Source organism: Mesoplodon densirostris, chromosome 18 (genome assembly GCF_025265405.1).
Source record: "Mesoplodon densirostris isolate mMesDen1 chromosome 18, mMesDen1 primary haplotype, whole genome shotgun sequence".
Lineage (NCBI taxonomy): Eukaryota > Metazoa > Chordata > Mammalia > Artiodactyla > Ziphiidae > Mesoplodon > Mesoplodon densirostris.
This window is the reverse complement of record NC_082678.1, coordinates 1649960-1669205: the sequence shown is the minus strand read 5'-3', so window position 1 is coordinate 1669205 and position 19246 is coordinate 1649960. Positions and strand designations below refer to the sequence as shown.

The following is a 19246-nucleotide window of genomic DNA, read 5'->3' as shown; positions in this document are numbered from 1 at the left end:
AATCTGCTTCCGCTACCGGAGATCTACTTCCGGGTCCTGCGTGGCGGATGAAAGAGTGACGCGAGAAATTGCTGGTGAGCGCTGCCGGGCGGGCGGACGGGGTAGGGCCTACTACCTGAGCTCAGCTCCGCAGAGGTTGGTGGCTGGGGCGTCCGGCGCTTCTGCCGCGGTGCGTGGGCGAGCCGCCCGCCCAGGTGTCGGCGGGAGAGGCTTGGAGCCCGCTCAGCAGGGACCCGCTTGTCCGACCCGCGCATTTTGCCAGAATCTACCGAGGTCCGTGCGGGGACAGGGATGAGGTCTCTCCCTAGTCGTTCAGCTTACTTTACTGAGCGCTTCCTGCGTGCCAGATACTGTACTAAGCTCTGTAGATGCATGCTTTTAAAAAAAAAAACTTTTTACAATCTTGTAAAGTAGGTAATGTTATTATCCCTATTTTACTAAAAAAGAAAGCGAGGCCCAGAGAGGTTACCTGGCTTATCTCGGGTCACACCTACAGTGTTAGTGAATATTTGTTCAAAGAATGACTCTTGTGCACGACCCAGCAATTGGCAATCCTAGGTCTGTCTGCAAGAGAATTGAAAACATCCCCACAAAAACTAGGACGAGAATGTTCATGGCAGCATTATTCATTCAAAATGGCCAAAAATGGAATTAAACAGAATGTCCACCAAATGATGAATGGACAAACAAAATGTGGCATATCTATACAGTGAGGTGCTATTCAATCGTAAAAAGCAATGAAGTACTGACACATGCTACAACATAAATGAACCTTGAAAATATTATGCTAAGAAGCCAGTCACAAAAGTTCACATACTCAGCTAAAAAAGAGTGACTCTTGGTATCTCCATTTTACATGCAGAGATCAGCAAAGAGGTGGTGTTGAGTCTTGTTCGTACCTCATTAACATTTTTTAATAGTAACCTCCACTTTGTTTATACCTCACCTTGACCTAGAAAGGATTTGAGAAGGTTTCCTATTAGACTACAGACATAGCTGTTCTGAGTTCCAGATTGACCGTGTTGGGACCATATCCTCTTTCTCTGTGTATCATTTATGTCCTTAGAGCTTGGCCATAGAACACATCAAGTGGACTGAATTCAGTGTCCCATCTCTCTTTTCTTTTTAGGGAATTAATCTGATAGCACATACTGATGGCTGTAGAGAAGTCATCACTCTCACTGGATTCCAGTGAGAGTGAGTCTGAGGAGTTGCCAACATTTGCCTTTCTGAAGAAGGAACCGTCTTCAACAAAGAGGAGGCAGCCTCAGAAGGAGGAGAAGATTGTAGTGGTTGACACCTCAGATTCTGAGGCCTCCTGTCCTCCATCACCAAAACTGAGAGATCCACCGCCTGTTCCAGAGACAGCTGAAACTGTCACACAAACAGAGCCAGTCAGGGCGCTAAGCAGTGGAAGTGAGGATGAGGAAGAATTTGCTCCCCTGGCTGAGAGACTTACTTGTAAGTTTTTGACCCACAAGCAGCTGAGCCCTGAGGACTCCAGCTCCCCAGTTAAAAGGGTTTTAGATCATCGGAATAATGAAGGAGCGTCACGCGACTGGCAAAACCAGCCCTTTACAAAGATCCGTGCTGTTCCTCTCTGTGACACCTCAGAGAGGCGTGCATCGAATAACAAGGACCCTGTGGTAGCCAGTCCATGCCATCAGCTGCCAGCCTACCAAACTCCCTGCTCTGTCCAGAGCAACAGCGTGACAGTAACTAAAACGAATGCTGAGGTGCCCCCACCTCAGAAGAGAAAGAAGCATAATCAGAAGGTCCAGAAGAGAGGCTCACAGGGATGCCAGCAGCGGGGACAAGCAAGCCAAAAGGAAAGCACCCAGAGGCAACAGGAAAGGAAGAAGAAGGCAGCCCTGGTTCACAGGCTGAAAGCTCAGAGGCCAGAGGAGTGCTTAAAGCATATCGTTCTGCTGCTGGATCCAGGTCCTGCAGGCATCTTTCTTTACCTCCTGCTGGGTGACCTGCTTTCTGGGCCCCACTGACAGCCCCTTTCCCATCTGTTGCAGTGCTCTTACAGATGGAAGGTGGGGGCCAGCTCCTCGGAGCACTACAGTCCATGGGGTGCTGCTGTGTGATTGAGGCGCCGGCCGTGCCTTGCAGCATCACGTGGAGGAGAAGGGCTGGGTCCACTGAGGTAGGGGTTTTCTGGCTGCTGTTTCTCCTCCGTAGAGTTACAGGATAAATATGCTTTTAGTCTAAAGGATGTATTATCAGTCAGGGCTCCAGCAGGAAAGCAGATAGCACACTCAGCCGAGTATACTTTGAGGAGGATTTAGTAAAGGGGCTGTTTTCCAAGGTGTGGGCAGGGTGCAAGGACACTACAAGGGGCAGCGCAGTACCTGAGGACACCAGCAGCTCTAACTTGGCTTCTCCACCTCGGGTACCGCTGCCATTGTGGATTGGTTAATTCCCTGTCGTGCTGGGCTGTCCTGTGCCTTGTAGGATGTGTAGCATCTACCTGGTAGCTGCCAACAGTACCTGTCCCAGTTGTGACAATTGAAAATGTCTCCAAATATTGCCAAATGCCCCTCGGGGCGGGGGGTGGAATCACCCGTTTCTGTCCCCGCATCACAGGTGGGGAAACTGAGGCCCTGAGAAGTTGAAAGCCTTGTTAAGGATCACAGCTGAATAGTGGCTGGGGGTGGGAGGGGCTAGAACCCAGAGCTCCTCCCACCTGTGCTTTGCAATATTATGGGTCTTGGCTTTTGCTTATAGGGACCTAAACAGAAAACTCCGCACAAGTCCTGCTCACGGCTCCTCTGTAATACTGTACTGCTGCAGGATTGTGGACCGTGACGCGGCCTTGGCTTTGTTTGATTATGCCCTAGTATGGCGAAGAAGAGGTGCTCTCACAGACTGAAGTTTCCTTGGTGATTCTTATCTTTGTCACACAAAACCTATGTGTAAGGGCCACTCGGCTTAGCATCTACCCTCAAAGCCCAAGTTACTTATTTGTTCCAAGTCCTTCAGAAGAGTTTCCTTCACTCCATTCCCCTATTCAGAATGCATAGAAATATTGGCAGTTACTTCTCAGTCCGTTTCAACTCACTAATGCTCCTTTTTAAAAAATATTTATTTATATTTTTTGGCTGCATCAGGTCTTAGTTGCGGCATGTGGGCTTCTCTCTAGCTGCGGTGTGTGGGCTTAGTTGCCCTGAGGCACGTGGGATCTTAGTTCCCCGACCAGGGATCGAGCCCGCGTCCCCTGCATTGGAAGGCGGATTCTTAACCACTGGACCACCAGGGAAGTCCCTGATGCTCCTTTCTGAATCACTGCCTCAGAGGTGCAGTACACTGAGGTTGAACAGTTGAGGACTGGGAAGGACAGGATTATGGGTCACTATTTCTTGCCACCATGACTTCATTCCAGAAGAAAAAGGATAATGCAAAGTGGACTAGGCTGATGGCGATGAAGTCACTCACCCAGAAGGCCTGGGTCTCTCTCGCAGGTGCTAAGCACCTGCTGACCTGCCTCCCTCTGCTGGGTTCCGCGCCCTTTGACAGGACGGACAGGAGGGCTGGGTGGAGGAGCCGATGGTTCTGGTGCTGCTCCCGGCGGAAGCGTTTGTGTCCATGATCTACAACTTCAAGCAGGTGGGCACAGCCGGAGGGGCAGGCGCTGAGGCTGGGACGGAGGGCTGACTGCAGGGATCAGGCATGCATGCATTTCTGCTCCTTCACGCAGGGGAGTCTGGGCAGCACCGAGGAAGGGAAGGAAACGCTTCGGAGCTTTGTAACTGACATCACAGCAAGGACAGCTGGGAAAGCTCTGTCACTGGTGATTGTGGATCCGGGGAAATGCTTCAGGTTTGGATTTGTCCTCGAGACTTAGCATTAAAAGGGGCAGCTCTTAGGCCAACAGGGGTGGATTTATTCATCCCAGATCTGGGTCCCTCTGCAAAATAGCATCCCTCCTAGCCCTGTGGGACTCTCTGGTCCAGTCTTCTCACACCTCTTCTGCCCGAGCTCGGCCTGGAGCTGCGGCTCTTTGATTTCCTCCCCTGCTCCAGTGCTCCGAATGCTCCAAGGAGAAGGAAACGGGGAGTGGCAAATGGAGAACAGGCCAAGGAGAAGGAGAAGCAGAGACAACCGGAGGCCAACACAGCGGCTGTGGTGACCAGGGTAGACATGGAGGAGGTAAGAACTTCTGTTGCCTGAGTCATCGTGGGTGCCCGCTCTCATCTAACCCGATTCACCACTGATAAAGAGTACAATGCCTGCCGGACACTACTTTCTACCTTGGCACTAAGTAGGAGAGAAGGGGCCAAACGGGGAGCCAAGGGGCTGGGGTGCAACTTCAGTGAACAGTGAGAGGAGAAGAGTTTCAAACTGGCCACTGCATACCCTTCCAGTCCATCTGCTTTGGGATTTCTAGGCATTGGTAGATCTGCAGCTGCACACAGAAGCCCAGGCCCGAATTGTGCAGAGCTGGCAAGAGCTGGCCGACTTGGCGTGCGCGTTCACGAAGGCTGTGGCTGAGGCGCCCTTCAAGTGAGTGCCCCTGTCGGGTCCTGGCTCGGTTGCTTGGCCTTGTCTTTGACAGTGATTCTGGTACCCAAAGATGATGTCCCTTTCCCCTAAACTCTGCTGCTAGTCTGTTGTCACTCAAGTTTGAGGCAGAAGGAGTTGACCTAACCCTGGGAATTCTTGGAAAGAGCCCCCAAGCTCAGTCCCTTTAAAATGTTCTCCTGTAGCTTATGTGTAAGTTTGTGTTCTGCAGGTTGGTACTGGGTTATCCGTGGGCCGACTGACCAGAATTCATTGCAGGTCAGGTCACAATGAAACAAGCCCTTGTAAAACAATTTTTTAGCCTACTTAGCTCAAGGGCTGTTCATAGTCAGAACTTAAAATCAGTGATTCCTCAGAGACAATCCAGTCCGAGTCCCTCATTTCATACCTGAGGGAACTGAGGCCTAAAGAGGCCGACTTGTCAGAGTTCCTAGCGAATCAGAAGAACCGGAACAAGACTCCAACCTGCCTGATACCCAGTGCTCTGTGCTAACGCCCATGCACACTGCCTCCCCGATCAAGACACCCCAGTCTCAGTGCAAGCAAGAGTCTCGTACTTTTCTGGTAACTTCTTTTTTCATGAAAAGGAATAGATGTCGTTTTTACGGGAATCGGTGACTAGCACTGCTAGGGGACAGGAGGAGCATTCAAATTGGCCAGGGAGAACATCACGCCCGCCTCTTCCGATGTCAGTGGAGGGTTTTTAAGTTCCTAGTTCAGGGGACAGGTGCAGCACAGTAACACACGACTCGCAGCTCAACTGTGCTGTTTGCAGGAAGCTCCGAGATCAAGCTAGTTTCTCCTTCTGCCTGGAGAGCGACTGGGCTGGAGGGGCAAAGGTGGACCGCTCTGGCAGGGGGCTTGCGGTGGTCTGGAGGAGACAGATTCAGCAGCTGAACCGAGTCAGCCTGGAAATGGCCAGTGCCGTTGTGGACGCCTACCCCTCCCCACAGCTCCTGATCCAGGTATGCCGTTTCAGGGGTCACTGCCCAGTGCACTGTGGCCTTAGTGGACTCCCAGTTTCCACGGACAGCACTGGTGAGGGCCCAGGAATGCCTTGTAAGTCAACAGTGCGGGTGTGAGATCAGAGTCAACACTGACCAGGGAGGGAGGACGGTTCTCATCCCCCAACCCAAGCTTCCCGTCCCTTATTCACAGGTGAGGAATGACCATGGGTGGTATGGTATTAACAGGTCATTTACCACTTTCAGGCTTATAAGCGGTGTTTTTCTGAGCAAGAACGCCAGAATTTGCTTGCAGACATACAGGTGCGCCGTGGGGAAGGTGTGACAGCCACCTCCCGCCGCCTTGGACCAGAGCTCTCCAGGCGTATCTACCTTCAGATGACAGCTTTGCAGCCAGATCTCTCTTTAGACAGTGCAGACTGATGCCAGCCCTCAGGGACAGGGATGAAGAGCTGATTTCCACCCCAGCCCCCCGACCTCAGAGCATGACTACAGTGCAGCGATTAGAAGCGCCTCCTGCAGCACAGCCTGGGTCCTGCCCACAACACGCTCTCCTGGGCGTCGCTGTTTGTGATAGTGTCCCCACCTGTCAACGTGGGGCAGAGGCTGAGACGCTCACATTTGCCTTCCTCTCCCAGCAAGTCAACTGCCACGTACAAACCACCGCGACCCCGGCCCCAGCCAGCCCTCAAAATACAAAGGAACAAAGACAGACCACTCAGACATCAATTTAATAATTGCAAAAATCCAAAAGAACCTCGGCATCAAATCTTGAGGTCACAAGTGCACTGCCCTCGGCAGGCTGCTTGACAAGGCCGGATGTGCTCCCGCCTTCCTCCCATCCACTGAAGCTGCCTCAAGCCGCCAAGGAATGGGGGGAGGTCTGATCACTATGCTGACTTCTGTATTCTCTTAATCTCGTTTTATGTACTATGTGTTTAGTTTCAATAAAGCATTTGTACCAATGGCTCTGGAGCTTGGAGGAAGACTAAAGGGATGTGTAGTGATTCTGGGTAGGGCGTGGGCCTGTGCAGCAGAGCTCTCCCTGAGGGAGAAAAGAACAAGTCTTTTCTTCCACTGTCAGGATGGTTACAAGTGTCAGTCTTATCCGTGGGCCACTAGTGCCGGAAAGATGGACCCCACTGTCTCTGGACGTGACAGGTTCTTGCTCTCCCTGGGGAGAGGCAAGGAACGTTCAATCGGGAGTCTTCTGCGAATGAGCACCGTGACGGCCATTTCTGATCCCTTCACCCAACTGTTGTGAAAGGAGGCAAAGGAGGCCACAGAGCAAGAAAGTGCTGAGTCTGGCAGACGAGAGAATGGACAGTTCTGCCCTTACTCATGCTAGTCGTTAAAGTACCACTTTTAAACTCCACGATGCTACGTACTTCCCTTCATTGTGTAGGTGTAGTTATGTCTAGAATCAATTCTAAACCTCAGTCTCTTAGGAAGCTTTCGTTTTCAGGTTGCCTATGAGGTATTTAGTCACACCGACTATGGAAGAGAGCCGTCACAGACAATGTGGCTTTGCAAGGGTCCGCCTTCTTGTTTATTGGCAATCAGGGAATTAATGCTCTCAAATTGACGCAAGGAGCCTGGACCGTCCCCGTGTTATAGAAGCCACATAAATTGCCGCAGGACTCTACAAGAGCTGCCGAAGACCCCCATGGCTATGAGATTTCTATTTGTGGGTCATGAATCTGTTTCCCATGAAAGGTTCTATACTCCAGCCAAGGGACAATTCTGGTGTAAGTTTTGTTCTCTCAGTACATTATAAAGGAGGCAAAATGATGGAAAGAAAGGACACCAGGGTGGGAATCCAGTTCTGCCTCAAACCAGCTATAGGAGACCACAGGCAAGTCATGGAAGGCCTCAGTTTCCCTGTCTACAAGTGTTACATTGGACTGGATGGTCTGGAAGTCCTGTCACAGCCTGAGATTTTGTATGACTGTTAAAATATCTGAATGTCTTGAGGTCCTTAAAAAATAGGTATGCCCCTCCCTCCCCAATTTAGACTAGATTTGCTGAGTACGGTGTTCCCCTAGTCCCCAATAACACACTGCCTCCTGACCTGCCCTGGCTCCCCAGGGAGGAATGAAAGAAAGGGTTTGTGACATACAAAAGTATAAATGTAGTGACAGCTGACCTTTAGTAGAAATGAGTCTTGCCTTTATACAGCTTTGTATAACAACTAGAAAAGGCTATGTTTTTTCCTCTCCCCACCCCAAGCCTATTCTTTTAAGCATGCAGGTAACTGGCCCCACCTCCTATTTCTCCTTATTCCACCAGGGAACCCTGACTAAGGAACAAAAAGTCTTACAAAGAGGAGGTCTCAAGTACCGAACGGCAGCCATGTGACGATGGCAGGCAGGTCTGACTCTACGAAGAGGTTGTGTCCAACAGAACCCAATTCCATAGGAATCCAAGCTCCCAGGCCGGGAGGCGGCAGGTGTGGAGGACGAGCTCACTGCTGAGAGTCGGCCTGCAGGACCCACCGGAGGATGTCGTGGCTGCGCAGGCCGCGGAGCGCGCTCTCGTAGACGGTGTTCACGCTGGTGCAGAGGGGCTGCTGCTGCAGCTCCGTCCCCCGACAGGCGACCAGCCCGCCAGCCACACACAGCAGCAGCAGCAGCAGCAGCAGCCTCAGCACAGCCCAGGAGCGAGTGTGTTTCCGGGGCGGTGCCTTCCGGGGCCGAGAGCCGGACTTAGATTCTGGGGGGACAAAGTCACAGTAGGCAGAGTCCAGTCAGTTTAAAGACGCACACTCTGCAGTCGATGCTAGTCTCCACGCACATCCACTTACACCCCTCTGCTCTGATGAAAACTCCCCCGGCCCTGAGGAGAACACGTTTTCTAGAACATCTGAGCTCTTAAAAACTTTGCTATGCAGAGATTGAAACATGAACTCTTTCTCCCTTGGATCTCAGGGGGTAGATTCAGAACTGGGTCTCGTTCTGGATGTCTCACTTGGCACACAGTCCCCAGGGCCCTAAGCTCTCCGTAACATGCTGATGATTGGGCCCCTTAGGACCAAGGGGAGGGGCTCATCAGGAGGCATCAGGCGTGGGTGGAGTGCTGCCCATTTGGGGAAGCAGGTTCAAATTTTATGAATATTGTTCATGTTTTTATTATAAGATAAAAAGAAAGCCTGGAAGAAAGTATACCATATTGGTAACAGTGATTACTGCTGGGAACAGGGGATTACAGGTGATTGCCATTTTCTGATATATATAAAGAAATTGTCTGCAGTGAATATAATTATTGAAGAAAAAAAATGGTTTTGAGATTTTTAGGCAAATTTTTAAAAAACCTGACTGAAGGGCTTCCCTGGTGGCGCAATGGTTGAGAGTCCGCCTGCCGATGCAGGGGACACGGGTTCGTGTCCCGGCCCGGGAAGATCCCACATGCCGCGGAGCGGCTGGGCCCGTGAGCCATGGCCGCTGAGCCTGTGCGTCCGGAGCCTGTGCTCCACAACGGGAGAGGCCACAACAGTGAAAGGCCCGTGTACCGCAAAAAAAAAAAAAAAAAAAAAACCTGACTGAACACCCACATTCCAAGAACTACATGATCCTGTCATAGGTTTTTCTCACTTAATCCTACCACTAATCTGTAAGGAGGTAGGATCCTCATTTACACAAGGGAACAGAAAGGTGGTGAGGTTGGGTGACTTGCTCAAGGCTAGCGGGGGCAAGCAGGCAGGCCTCCCTCCCCACAGAGCTTCGCTGCTCAGGTTCCTGTCCCTCAGGTGTCCCTTTTGGCCCAGAGGATATACTGTCCTCTCTTATACATGGAGTCACGTTGCTACACAAATCCAACGGGACATATTCAGGCAAAACACTAACGTGTGTTATAGACGACATGGCTCCCCAAATTCAGGCCCAGTGATTCCCCTGGTGCTCACCCAACGGAGTGATCGGGTCCAACTGGGGAAGAAAACCACAGGCAGTGCTGGTACCACTGAGACGGCACCACACACTCGAAAGCCCAGTCCACTTCCTGGATGACGTCAGGGACTTTGAAGAGTCATGTGACCACATGCAGTCTTTACCTTTCTGGGTGATTTTAGAATCTAACCCTTACAAAAAGTGCAACTCCCTGTTCTGGAAATGTTCTAAGCTACATCTGACCCAAATACCTGCACGTAAGCATGGGACACTGGGGAAACAAACCATTCGGGGCAGTAGGAGGGTCCCCATTCCCCGTAAGCGGACCCTCTGAGTTACTCCCAGGCCTTAGAGTATACGGTACCTGACGAGGTCTGCAAGCTTGTTCGCTCACTCACTCGCTCAGCCATGCCTGGAAACCAAGCCATCTGCCCACCACACCCCTCCTGGAACCCTGCAACTGAGAGAAAAACCTACTCGGGGCCTGATTTGTTTCCTTCTTAGGTTTCTTCTCCTGCTCCCGCTTGGCTGCTTTGAGGGCGTCATACTCCTTTCTCCGGCGCTCCTTCTCCTCCGCCTTCTCCCGCTTCCGCAGTTCCCGCTCCTGAGCCTCCTTAGCTCGCTGCTTGGCCTCCCACTTCTTCTCGGCCTCTATGAGAAAGTATACCCAAAAGTGGCTTCTCTCCCACAAACCTCCAGTGTGCTTTCCCAAGTGATTAATATGGATTCAGGCTCCCTTCCCTTATGCTGTGGATCACATAAGATACATTAAAAAGCAACAGCTGTCTTTCTGCTCTCTGGGAAGTAAGCCCTCCCTAAAATACAATAAGCTGCTCTCAGGGTTTGCTCAGTGGATTCTTATTCAGGGGTTCCTGGCCACAAGCAGCAGAGATTAGGGTGATGTAACGGGGTGGGGGGCGCATAAGAAAGGCATGGGTGATGAGTCTGGTGCTCCTTTAGAATTAGGTACTAATTCAGAAGACACAGCCACTGACAGCCTTGCACAACTCAACTACGAGGAGAGGAAACAAGGGAGGTGTTGATTCTATGGGAGTCCCGTCTTCCCAAGCTTCGGAAAGGAATGTGGCATGGGGAGGGCAGGAAGAAAAAGGGAGCACTCAGGTTCAGGGTCAGAGAAGATGGAAATTTTTCCTGAAAAAACAAGACTACTAGTTTGTCAGAGGGTACTCTAGACTTCAACTCAGGAGTCTGTGTAACATTCCGATTTATTCCACAGCTCAAGTATGTTTACACACAGCACCCACCTTACAAATCACTGGTTTCTAAAAATGCATTCCCAAATTATTTGGAAGACTGAAGCACAGTTTTCCAAAGCCAGAATGCCACAAATGGTGGTTCAATGTCCTTTTAGGGCTCAAAAGCCTATGTGAACTATCATGTAGCTGAATAGTACTATTCTTATCACTGTAGCTTTCCACTGCTTTTCTACATACAAACAAGCTCCAAGTTCCAGCTGAGCACCAAGAATGCCAAGAACACACTCTGCCCAGCCTCAAGAGAACATGTGCCATCCAGAGGCGAAAGCAGCAGTGGTCACAGTAAACATGGGCAGCACAGCGGCCGTGCGTGTACAAGGAATGGTCACAACCCAGGGGTTCCAATCTCAGGGGCCGCCTGTAATCAGTACTACACATGTCCCTCTAACCACGGGAATCCTCCAGCGAGCGGGCTCAGAAGTCAGCCGGCTCGTCAACAGAGCACCTACTGTGTGCCGGGCCTTGTTCCAAGTGCTCGGATACAGCAGAGAAGAAAAGTCAAGCTCTAGTGCCTAAGTCATCTGCTTTCTACAGAAGGAGACAAACAATAAACAAGTGAACAAACAGGGAAAAAGACAGTGATATGTGCCATAAAGGAAATAACTGAGGATGTGACAGAGAGTGGCAGGTGGGTTGGCTCTTCTAGTTTGAGTGGTTCTGAAACGGTTAAGGTTTCAGATGAGGACCACACGAAGCCAGTAGGCAGCCACGTCAAGATCTGAGGGAAAAGGAAACCAACAAAGCCCTTAAGATGAGACTGTTCTTGGTGTGTTCAAGCAGCAGCAGAGGATCGTGTGGCTGACGGTAACTGCACTCTCTCCCTGTGTGTGGAACGAGGCCGGAGAAGCAAGCAGGCCTGGGTCACGGCGGGCCTTGTCGGCCACGGCGGGCCTTGTTGGCCATGGCGGGCCTTGTCAGCCGTGTTACTGAGTTTGAATTTCATTCTAATTTCAGTTGGAAGCCATGAGAGCGTTTTAAGCAAATAGCGGCAGAAAAGATTTGGGTTTTGAAAAGATCTCCCTGGCTGCTGTGTGGAAAGGGCACAAGCATGGAGCCAGGACGTGGTGCCAGGAGGCACTGTGGCAGTCCAGCGGCTGGAGGCTTGACTGCGGTGGTGGCACTGAAGTTGCCACTGCTGATGGACTAGACATGGGAGTAACAGAAGAAAGCAATCACGGCTATCTTCCCAATTTCAGGCTTGAATAACTATAGGGATGGTGATTTCCCATTACGGGGGGACACCGGAAGGTGCTGAAGGGGATCTGGTTAGGCAGGTTTAATCTGAGATACTTATTAACCCTCCAAGCAGACAGAGAGAGAAGCAGTTGACTGTGACCGTGGGGCTCGGTGGAGAAGCCAGGGCTGGAGAGATGCTGCCATCTACCGCCACGCTGTTCCCCACTGCTCCGCACGGCTCCTATCCCGGATCCTAGCTGCTCAGGCGTGAGGCGGGTGGCCACCTACCTCGGTCTATTTCCAGCCGCCGCTGCCTCTCGCGCTCCTGATCCGCCTGCACGGCCTTCATGTGCTGTAACACCTGCAAAGGGAGAGGAGGGTGCTGAACTACTCAACACAGTTGTCTTCACTGCGGGGAGTCTCAAAACAGAGACTGCTCTTTTCAGCAGCCCTGATCACCAGAGTTCCTGGGAGCTGTGCAGAGCTAATGAAGTTAACCTTATCCTGTGTCCTCACCGCGCCAACCTTAGCCCGAGAAGAGCCACGTAAGCCCAGTTCACTAAAGCTGTCAGGAGAGAAGTCTGTGAAACACAATGCCAACCGCAATCTAAAAAGTCCTGCCATTTACAATCGCTTTATGTAATTCTCCCAGCAACTTCTGTGTTAAACAGGGACAGCACTTCCTCTAAGACACTCTCCTGACCTCTGTGGGCGGCCGCAGGCTCCCCTCCTCCCACCCGTGGGGAGTTTTCTTATCCATCTCAGTCCTAGACTGTAAGCTCCCTAAGGGTTAGGGACTACTGTCCTTAGCTCTGCAGGTGACCACAGAGTTTAGCTAGTTGTAGCACTCAGTACAGGTGTGATGAGCAACTGACCGGATGCCCATTGTAAAAATAAGGAAGAAAGCCCAGGCTCTGATGTCACATGGCTAGAAAGTAGCACAGGTAGGTCTCCTGAGTTCCTAGGCCAGAGCTTGTCCCGCTTACGTACAGTGCACAGAGGCAGGAGAGCTGTTAAGAGAAAGGCGTTTTATGTGCTCAGTGAACACTGTTGCTTGACTGCATTAATAAGAGAAGAAAACCTCAAGTATTCTAAATGAAGACAGAAATTGTCTTAATTTTGTTTCGTTACTGCACTAGACAACCTGCAGGACAGACATGTATTCAAATGTAATTATTTTACTTCATGGAAACTTCAGACATGCCCACATCTATCATAAGAGGGACACAGGAGCAGGTCTGCAAAAGCCACTCCCTCCAAGAGCCTGGCTTAAAGCCACAAGGAACCCTGTCCTGAGTAACCCAGGACCTGCACCAGCTGGCACCTCTCCAAAGGAGTCAAGCTTACTAAAAAATGGCTGCTCAACAAGGGGCTGCAGGATCTGGAGGAAGGTCAAGCATGTTGTGGAGAGGGGGCCCAAGTTCAAAGTCCCTGTCTCACCCTGAACTCTGAATTTTATATAAGCACCAACCATTCAGCTGGCTTTAGGGGGTAAAAACTGGCTAAATAAAGAACCTGGACGTTTAAGAGCCGTCCCTTTTAGCTTGGCTACAATACATCAGGAGTTAGTTATCTGACAACACAGCCCAGTCAGAAATGGGAGAGGCTCTTCTAGAGCCTCGGGAGGGTTGCTTTTGTTTACCTATCCCAGTCCACAGCAGGTAGTAAGCACCTGATGATTACTGTTGAACTAACAAATTATTTTTAAAAGGTGCTTTACTATGTGCCAAGCTAATTAGTTACTATGCACCCACAAGGTCAGAATTGACCTAAGCTAACTCCTGGAGACAAGTGACCTCCTTCTGACTGCCCCACGCCACCCCTGTACGTGCCTAAAGGTGTGCGCAGGAGAGAGCTCTGGGCAGCGGTGCTGGAGCATGGCTTCTCACCACAGCCCCAACGCACCGTGCTCCCCGGAGCTTTGTCTGGAAAATACCTGTGAATACGAAAGACCTGTACACTCAACAGAAGTTATTTTTGTAGGTCAAAAACTGGAACATCAGCAACTTTGGTTTAATGTAGTATTAGTTGAATGAATAAATGGATAAATGAAAGGTGTTGCACACTGAGGGTTTCTCGGGTCAGGGATACAGAATTAATACCTACTTCCCAGGTTTATGAGGGTTATGAGATGAAACATGCAAAGCATGCACAACAGAGGAAGAGCAGTCAACGGTAGCTATTGTTAGTCTGCAGAACAGAAAACATTCTTAAAGCACCAAGTGTTCAGAACAGGATTCACTGATCACTTGTACTGTTCCCAGCTGAGGGCAAACTGTTGCCTTGGCTTCTTGGATGCACTGATGCTGTGCTTGGTTTCTTGTAACAATGCGTGACACAGATGATGAGACTATCTAAGAAGCCCTGAGCTAATGATAAGAAAAGAAAGGCCATTACTCCCGAGATTCAGAGACCCATCATACACACATTTCGCTTACATTAATCTAGCGTTTAAAGTTAACTCTTTTGTGTTCACAACGCCCCCTAAACATAGCCAAGTAAGTCGTCTGGTCCTCAGCTGAAGCAGCAGCAATCTGTTCTAAAGCTGGAGGGGAAAAATGACTATAGCTGGAGTTTTTGAGAGATGGGTACAGTGCTGTTCTTAAGAAACAATGTAAAGCACCTTCAAGGTTATTGGCAATATTTGCCTTCCAGGCTGCCCGTTAGTTCCTTCCTCCTATGTCAGGTGACTCAACTGAAATCAAATGCCAGGTGTGCCCAGGATGTGTCTGTTTACAGGTATAAACTTACAAATACTAACAACACCTTTATTATCAAAATTCAATAACTGTGACTCAGAAACGCTACAGCACCTAAGCCTCTTGTTCCATATAAACAACCGTCGACAGTGCAGTGTTGGATCATGCAAGGTCCTGATTTCTAGGAACAGAAGTACTGCAGTAGAGCAGAAGACAGTATTGTTCCACTGCTTGTAAAGAGAGAAACAAAGGTGCCTTTGCCTGACAGGTTCAGAGTAGACATTTTCAGAGACCTTCATGCTTTAAAAGACACAGCTCTTTGGGGCTTCCCTGGTGGCGCAGTGGTTGAGAATCTGCCTGCTAATGCTGGGGACACGGGTTCGAGCCCTGATCTGGGAGGATCCCACAGGCCGCGGAGCAACTAGGCCCATGCGCCACAACTAGTGAGCCTGCGCGTCTGGAGCCTGTGCTCTGCAACAAGAGAGGCCGCGACAGTGAGAGGCCCGCGCACCGCGATGAAGAGTGGCCCCCGCTCGCCGCAACTAGAGGAAGCCCTCGCACAGAAACGAAGACCCAACACAGCCAAAAATAAATAAATTAATTAATAAACTCCTACCCTCAACATCTTCTTTAAAAAAAGACAGAGCTGTGGGTGCCTGGGGAGGGGAAAACAAGAGGCGACAGAGGCAAGTCCCAGGGGAACGTGTGAAGGAGCCACTGGGGAGCCTCGTGCTTACCTTGTTGGCACACTGCTTACACTGCTTCTCATCCAAGCAATCCCCTGCCACCTTGGCCAGGACAGGATCCAGGGGGTTATCCTTCAGGTCCAGCCACTTCAGACTCTAAACAGATGGGGCAGAGAGTCTGGTAAGCCCGAGCTCACATAAAGAGCCCCTGAAAGTGGAACGAAACGAGCAGGAAGAAAGCCCTTCTCTGTTCCGGCCGCAGGGGAAGCTGTCTGAGGTCGTGGCAACAAGGTGGCGGCCCTGCTGGCCTCTCTCACAGCCACACTCCCTCAGTCCCTGAGCCCTCTGCCACACCTGGCCGTGAAACACTGGGTCATGAACTGTTACCTTGAGCTGAGCAAAGCTGACAGGCAGGGTGACCAGCCTGTTGTTGAGGAGGTCCAGGTGCTGGAGGTTGACCAGGCGGCCGAAGTCTGCTGGCAGCTGCCGCAGTTTGTTCTTACTCAGGTCCAGCTTCACCAGGTGTGTGAGGCCACAGAAATCCGACTAGGACCCAAAGAGAGAACACCTTGGCCTTGGGCTCACACACTGTGATGTAACAGTCCAGGGGGCCCCAAGTCAGAGGCACCTATGCACAAATCCTGACTCTACCTTTTACTACTAGCTGTTCCAGCTCGAATGAAAATGGAGATCGCAGGCACAGCTCCTGGTGGTGAGCCATGAGACGTGTGTGCAAAAGCGCTTAGCCCTTTTCTAGTGGTAGCCTGCCTGCAGGCCTATCCTGAAATTATGCCTTGTGACACAACTCCCCCAGACAGGAAGGAGAAGCATCAGGGCTCTAGAGGGAATCATGCTTGCTCGTCAGTCTTACCGGTAGAGCAGTCAGTTTATTGCAGGACAGATCCAGTATGGTGGCCTTTGGGAGGGCAGCCTAGGAAAGGGAATGAGAACAAAATGTCAGATCAACACATGGAACAATTCAGTGACATCTGCTAATGAAGCATTTTCCACAGAAAGTTCCCATGATTAGAAAAGGCCTTTAACATGGACACATATACACTATCAAATGTAAAACAGATAGCTAGTGGGAAGCAGCTGCATAGCACAGGGAGATCAGCTCGGTGCTTTGTGACCACCTAGAGGGGTGGGACAGGGAGGATGGCAGGGAGATGCAAGAGGGAGGAGATATGGGGATATATGTATATGTATAGCTGATTCACTTTGTTATAAAGCAGAAACTAACACACCATTGTAAAGCAATTATACTCCCATAAAGATGTTAAAAAAATTTTTTTCAACAAAGGAAAAAAAAAAGAAAAGGCCTTTAAAAAAAATAGCACTTAATTATAATCTTCCTGGAGACACGCAAGGAAAAATGAGCCAGTCAACCATGACCTAGAGAAGAATGCAGAGTAGGGATCTGGCTGTGGAACATCCAAGGAAAAAAAAAAAACAGATTCTTAGAAATTCTCCACAGCACTTTTAATATTCTCTCTAGCACTGCCCCTTATTAGGTTTCAGGGCAGGGACTGTGTCTAATATAGCTTTGTGATTTCCATATTCTCCAGTTCACGGTCTTCCAGGCACTCCATATACCCGATGGCTGATTCGTAACTGAACAAATGAGTAAATGAGTGAATGCAGAGTGAAATCAAGGCCCTCACAACCCAGCTCTGTTTTCCCATGGGGCCTGGGATGGAGAGGCTCAGCAAAACTGACCCTTCCGTTCTCCCAGGGGCAATGCTGCACCAACCGGATGCCTGCAGTTCTAGGGCCAGGCTGAAACATGGGGCGGGGAAGAAGGCAAATATTCAGTTAAGGACACTGGGCCAACGTGGACTTTCCAAATGTCAAAGTCCCAAGCATGAAGTTTGACCACCTAAAGAAGTTTGAGATATCATAGTGGGAAGCACACTGTGGTAATAGTTACATGCATCAACATTTGCTACCTGCCAAGTATTTTACATTACAGTCTTATTTAATCCTCCCAACAACCCTATGCGATGGCAATAACTATCACCATTTTATACATGAGGAAACCTAGGCTTAAAGGATAACTAAGCTTGCCAAGGGCACTCAGCTATTAAGCAATGAAGCTGATATATGAACTGGGAATCCCATTCTAACCTCCATACTACACAGCCAAGGCAGAGGGAAGACTGGGCCAAGTGCCAAACTCAATATAATTCGTTAAAGGCAGTGAGGAAAGTGCAGGTCATCCAAAGGGAGGCTACTGTGGGGGATGCGGGTGGGGAACCAGGTGGGCAAAGCAGGGGTGTACCATCTAACTCCACTTTGGCAACAAACTAGTCTTGCAATGTCCCTGGGGCCTCAGGCTTGTTTCCCCGGTTGGGGGTACGGGAGTAGGCGGGTGGAGGGGTGGGCCACGATGGTGCGGATTTCCACCAGTTTCATAGTTGGGAAGAGACTTTGCCAACCAAGCAGTGAGATTTCACATTCTTCAAGGAAGTACCGCCTCAGGGCTGGGGCAGCCAGCTGGGATTTCTGACTTCCAAGAAAAGCCAGGTCTGGGCCACACCCAGGTCTAACCGGAGGCCTACTTGGACCAAGTCATTCATTCATTTGTTCATTCATTCTCCGAATACATCCAGCAATCGCGCTCCGAGGGCTCCTACTTTGGGTCGGGCAAGGAGCTGAGCGTTGTGAAAGCCCCTGAAATGGGCGGGGCGGGGGGAGATTCACTCCTGACCCGTAAAAAGCCCATAGCCAGACAAGCAGCTCCTTCCCATCTTCTGGAACTGTGCCAAAGTGACACGTGTACATCCCAGGAAGAAAACTGGGGCCGGACGCGGCCTCCCCCGGGGAGTTAGTCCCACTCCCCCCACCTCATTTTAAGCCATGGAGACTGAGGCATGCGAAAGAAGGCGACCAACGCAGGGGCCAGCGCCAGTCGCGGGTGGGCGCCTGGGCCTCGCGGGGCTGTACTGACCAACTCCTTGACCGGGACCTCATTCAGGTCGCTGAGGCTCAGATCCAGTTCGTGGCCGTCCAGCTTGTCGCGGAGGTTCCCGCCCTTGCTACCGGCCTTGGTCATGGTGACGCCGGCTGAACTAGTCCCGGCTCCGACGGGCAAGAGAAGGGCTGAGAAGCCGCTCGTCGGCTCAGCGGACTCGCACCCAACCTACAAAGCCTGCGTCCCCGGCCGCCGCAGGTGTGAGATCGCCGCCTTCCGTCCGCCCGCCGGCCGCCCTCTGCGCCCTGCGCCCCGTTCCCCCCGGTGCGGCCACGACGACGACCACTTCCGTGTCCACGTCACCTTCCGCGGCCACAGAGACGGGCTGGGCCAGAGCGGCCTGAGCGTGTGCGGGAGCGCCCTCTGTCGCCCGCCACCGCCGGGAGCGTGAGGTTCCGGCTCTGAGTTCAGTCGCCGGCCGAGCAGCTGCGTTCCCTGGTGCTGGGAGGGCACGCCCGCGGGCAGTCGTCGCTGGCAGCGCCAGGAGGCGAAAAGACTGGGGGCCAGAAGATCTGGGCTCCATCCAAAACTGACCTCAGCAGATCTCCCCCATCCCCCTGGATTAGCAGCAGAAACTGGGTGTCCTTCAGAATTGCTCTCTGTCCTCTAACGATCCCCAAACCATCATGATCCGGAAAACTTGGCCTCTCTCTCTCATCTCCTCCTCACTGCCCCAAGCCCTGGTCCAGGCGACCATCAACTTGAGCCTGGATTACTATTCGGAGTCTCTCTCCCTTCCATCCACCTCCACCCAGCTGCCCAGATGATCTTCCTAAAAATCTAGCCAAGTCTCTCCTCTGCTTAAAGCTCTTCAAATAGCTACCTGTAGAATAGGGACCACTCTCTCTTCTACACTGAGCCGTGCGTGCTCCTGCAGCCTCCTGACCAGCCCCTGCCTGGGATGCTGTGGAGGCTTCCAACAGGTGGCCTCCAAACCTTTCCCTCTCCTGAAATGGCCCTGCCTTCTCCACCCACCTTCTCTGCCTAGCTAATTCCTAGTCCTTCAGGAAAACTGCCCTGAGGTTTATGAATCCTTAAGCAATCACCATGCTTCATCT

General features: G+C 51.1%; 2 protein-coding genes across 4 annotated transcripts; one reads left to right on the top strand and one right to left on the bottom strand.

Moving 5' to 3' along the window:
- The first annotated feature begins 3 nt into the window (after window positions 1–3).
- EME1 (essential meiotic structure-specific endonuclease 1) lies at window positions 4–6475 on the top strand. Of its 3 annotated transcripts, none has more exons than XM_060082269.1 (9): window positions 4–74; window positions 1130–1941; window positions 2025–2152; window positions 3523–3612; window positions 3704–3825; window positions 4029–4155; window positions 4394–4509; window positions 5303–5492; window positions 5739–6475. In XM_060082269.1, the coding sequence occupies exons 2-9, from the start codon at window positions 1155–1157 to the stop codon at window positions 5913–5915; spliced, it is 1737 nt and encodes a 578-aa protein (XP_059938252.1). In that variant the 5' UTR covers window positions 4–74; window positions 1130–1154; the 3' UTR covers window positions 5916–6475. The 3 variants fall into 3 exon arrangements, with proteins under 3 accessions (XP_059938252.1, XP_059938251.1, XP_059938253.1); XM_060082268.1 differs by lacking the exon at window positions 4–74 and adding an exon at window positions 83–273; XM_060082270.1 differs by lacking the exon at window positions 4–74 and adding an exon at window positions 83–273 and having other exon boundaries at window positions 5788–5913.
- LRRC59 (leucine rich repeat containing 59) lies at window positions 6205–18352 on the bottom strand. The gene is made up of 7 exons (XM_060082273.1): window positions 18165–18352; window positions 16086–16145; window positions 15602–15760; window positions 15266–15370; window positions 12118–12190; window positions 9854–10027; window positions 6205–8204 (listed from the first exon to the last, which is right to left on the bottom strand). The coding sequence occupies exons 1-7, from the start codon at window positions 18267–18269 to the stop codon at window positions 7957–7959; spliced, it is 924 nt and encodes a 307-aa protein (XP_059938256.1). The 5' UTR covers window positions 18270–18352; the 3' UTR covers window positions 6205–7956.
- Between the last annotated feature and the right edge of the window lie 894 nt (window positions 18353–19246).

Excerpts from the sequence above, each read along its gene's own strand:
- EME1 (XM_060082269.1), top strand. The coding sequence starts at position 1,155 with ATGGCTGTAGAGAAGTCATCACTCTCACTGGATTCCAGTGAGAGTGAG. Across the intron at positions 3,613-3,703 it reads TGATCTACAACTTCAAGCAG|GGGAGTCTGGGCAGCACCGA; the intron begins GTGGGCACAGCC and ends TCCTTCACGCAG. Across the intron at positions 4,510-5,302 it reads GTGGCTGAGGCGCCCTTCAA|GAAGCTCCGAGATCAAGCTA; the intron begins GTGAGTGCCCCT and ends TGCTGTTTGCAG.
- LRRC59 (XM_060082273.1), bottom strand. The coding sequence starts at position 18,269 with ATGACCAAGGCCGGTAGCAAGGGCGGGAACCTCCGCGACAAGCTGGAC. Across the intron at positions 15,761-16,085 it reads ATAAACTGACTGCTCTACCG|TCGGATTTCTGTGGCCTCAC; the intron begins GTAAGACTGACG and ends TTTGGGTCCTAG. Across the intron at positions 8,205-9,853 it reads GGAAACAAATCAGGCCCCGA|AATCTAAGTCCGGCTCTCGG; the intron begins GTAGGTTTTTCT and ends TTGTCCCCCCAG.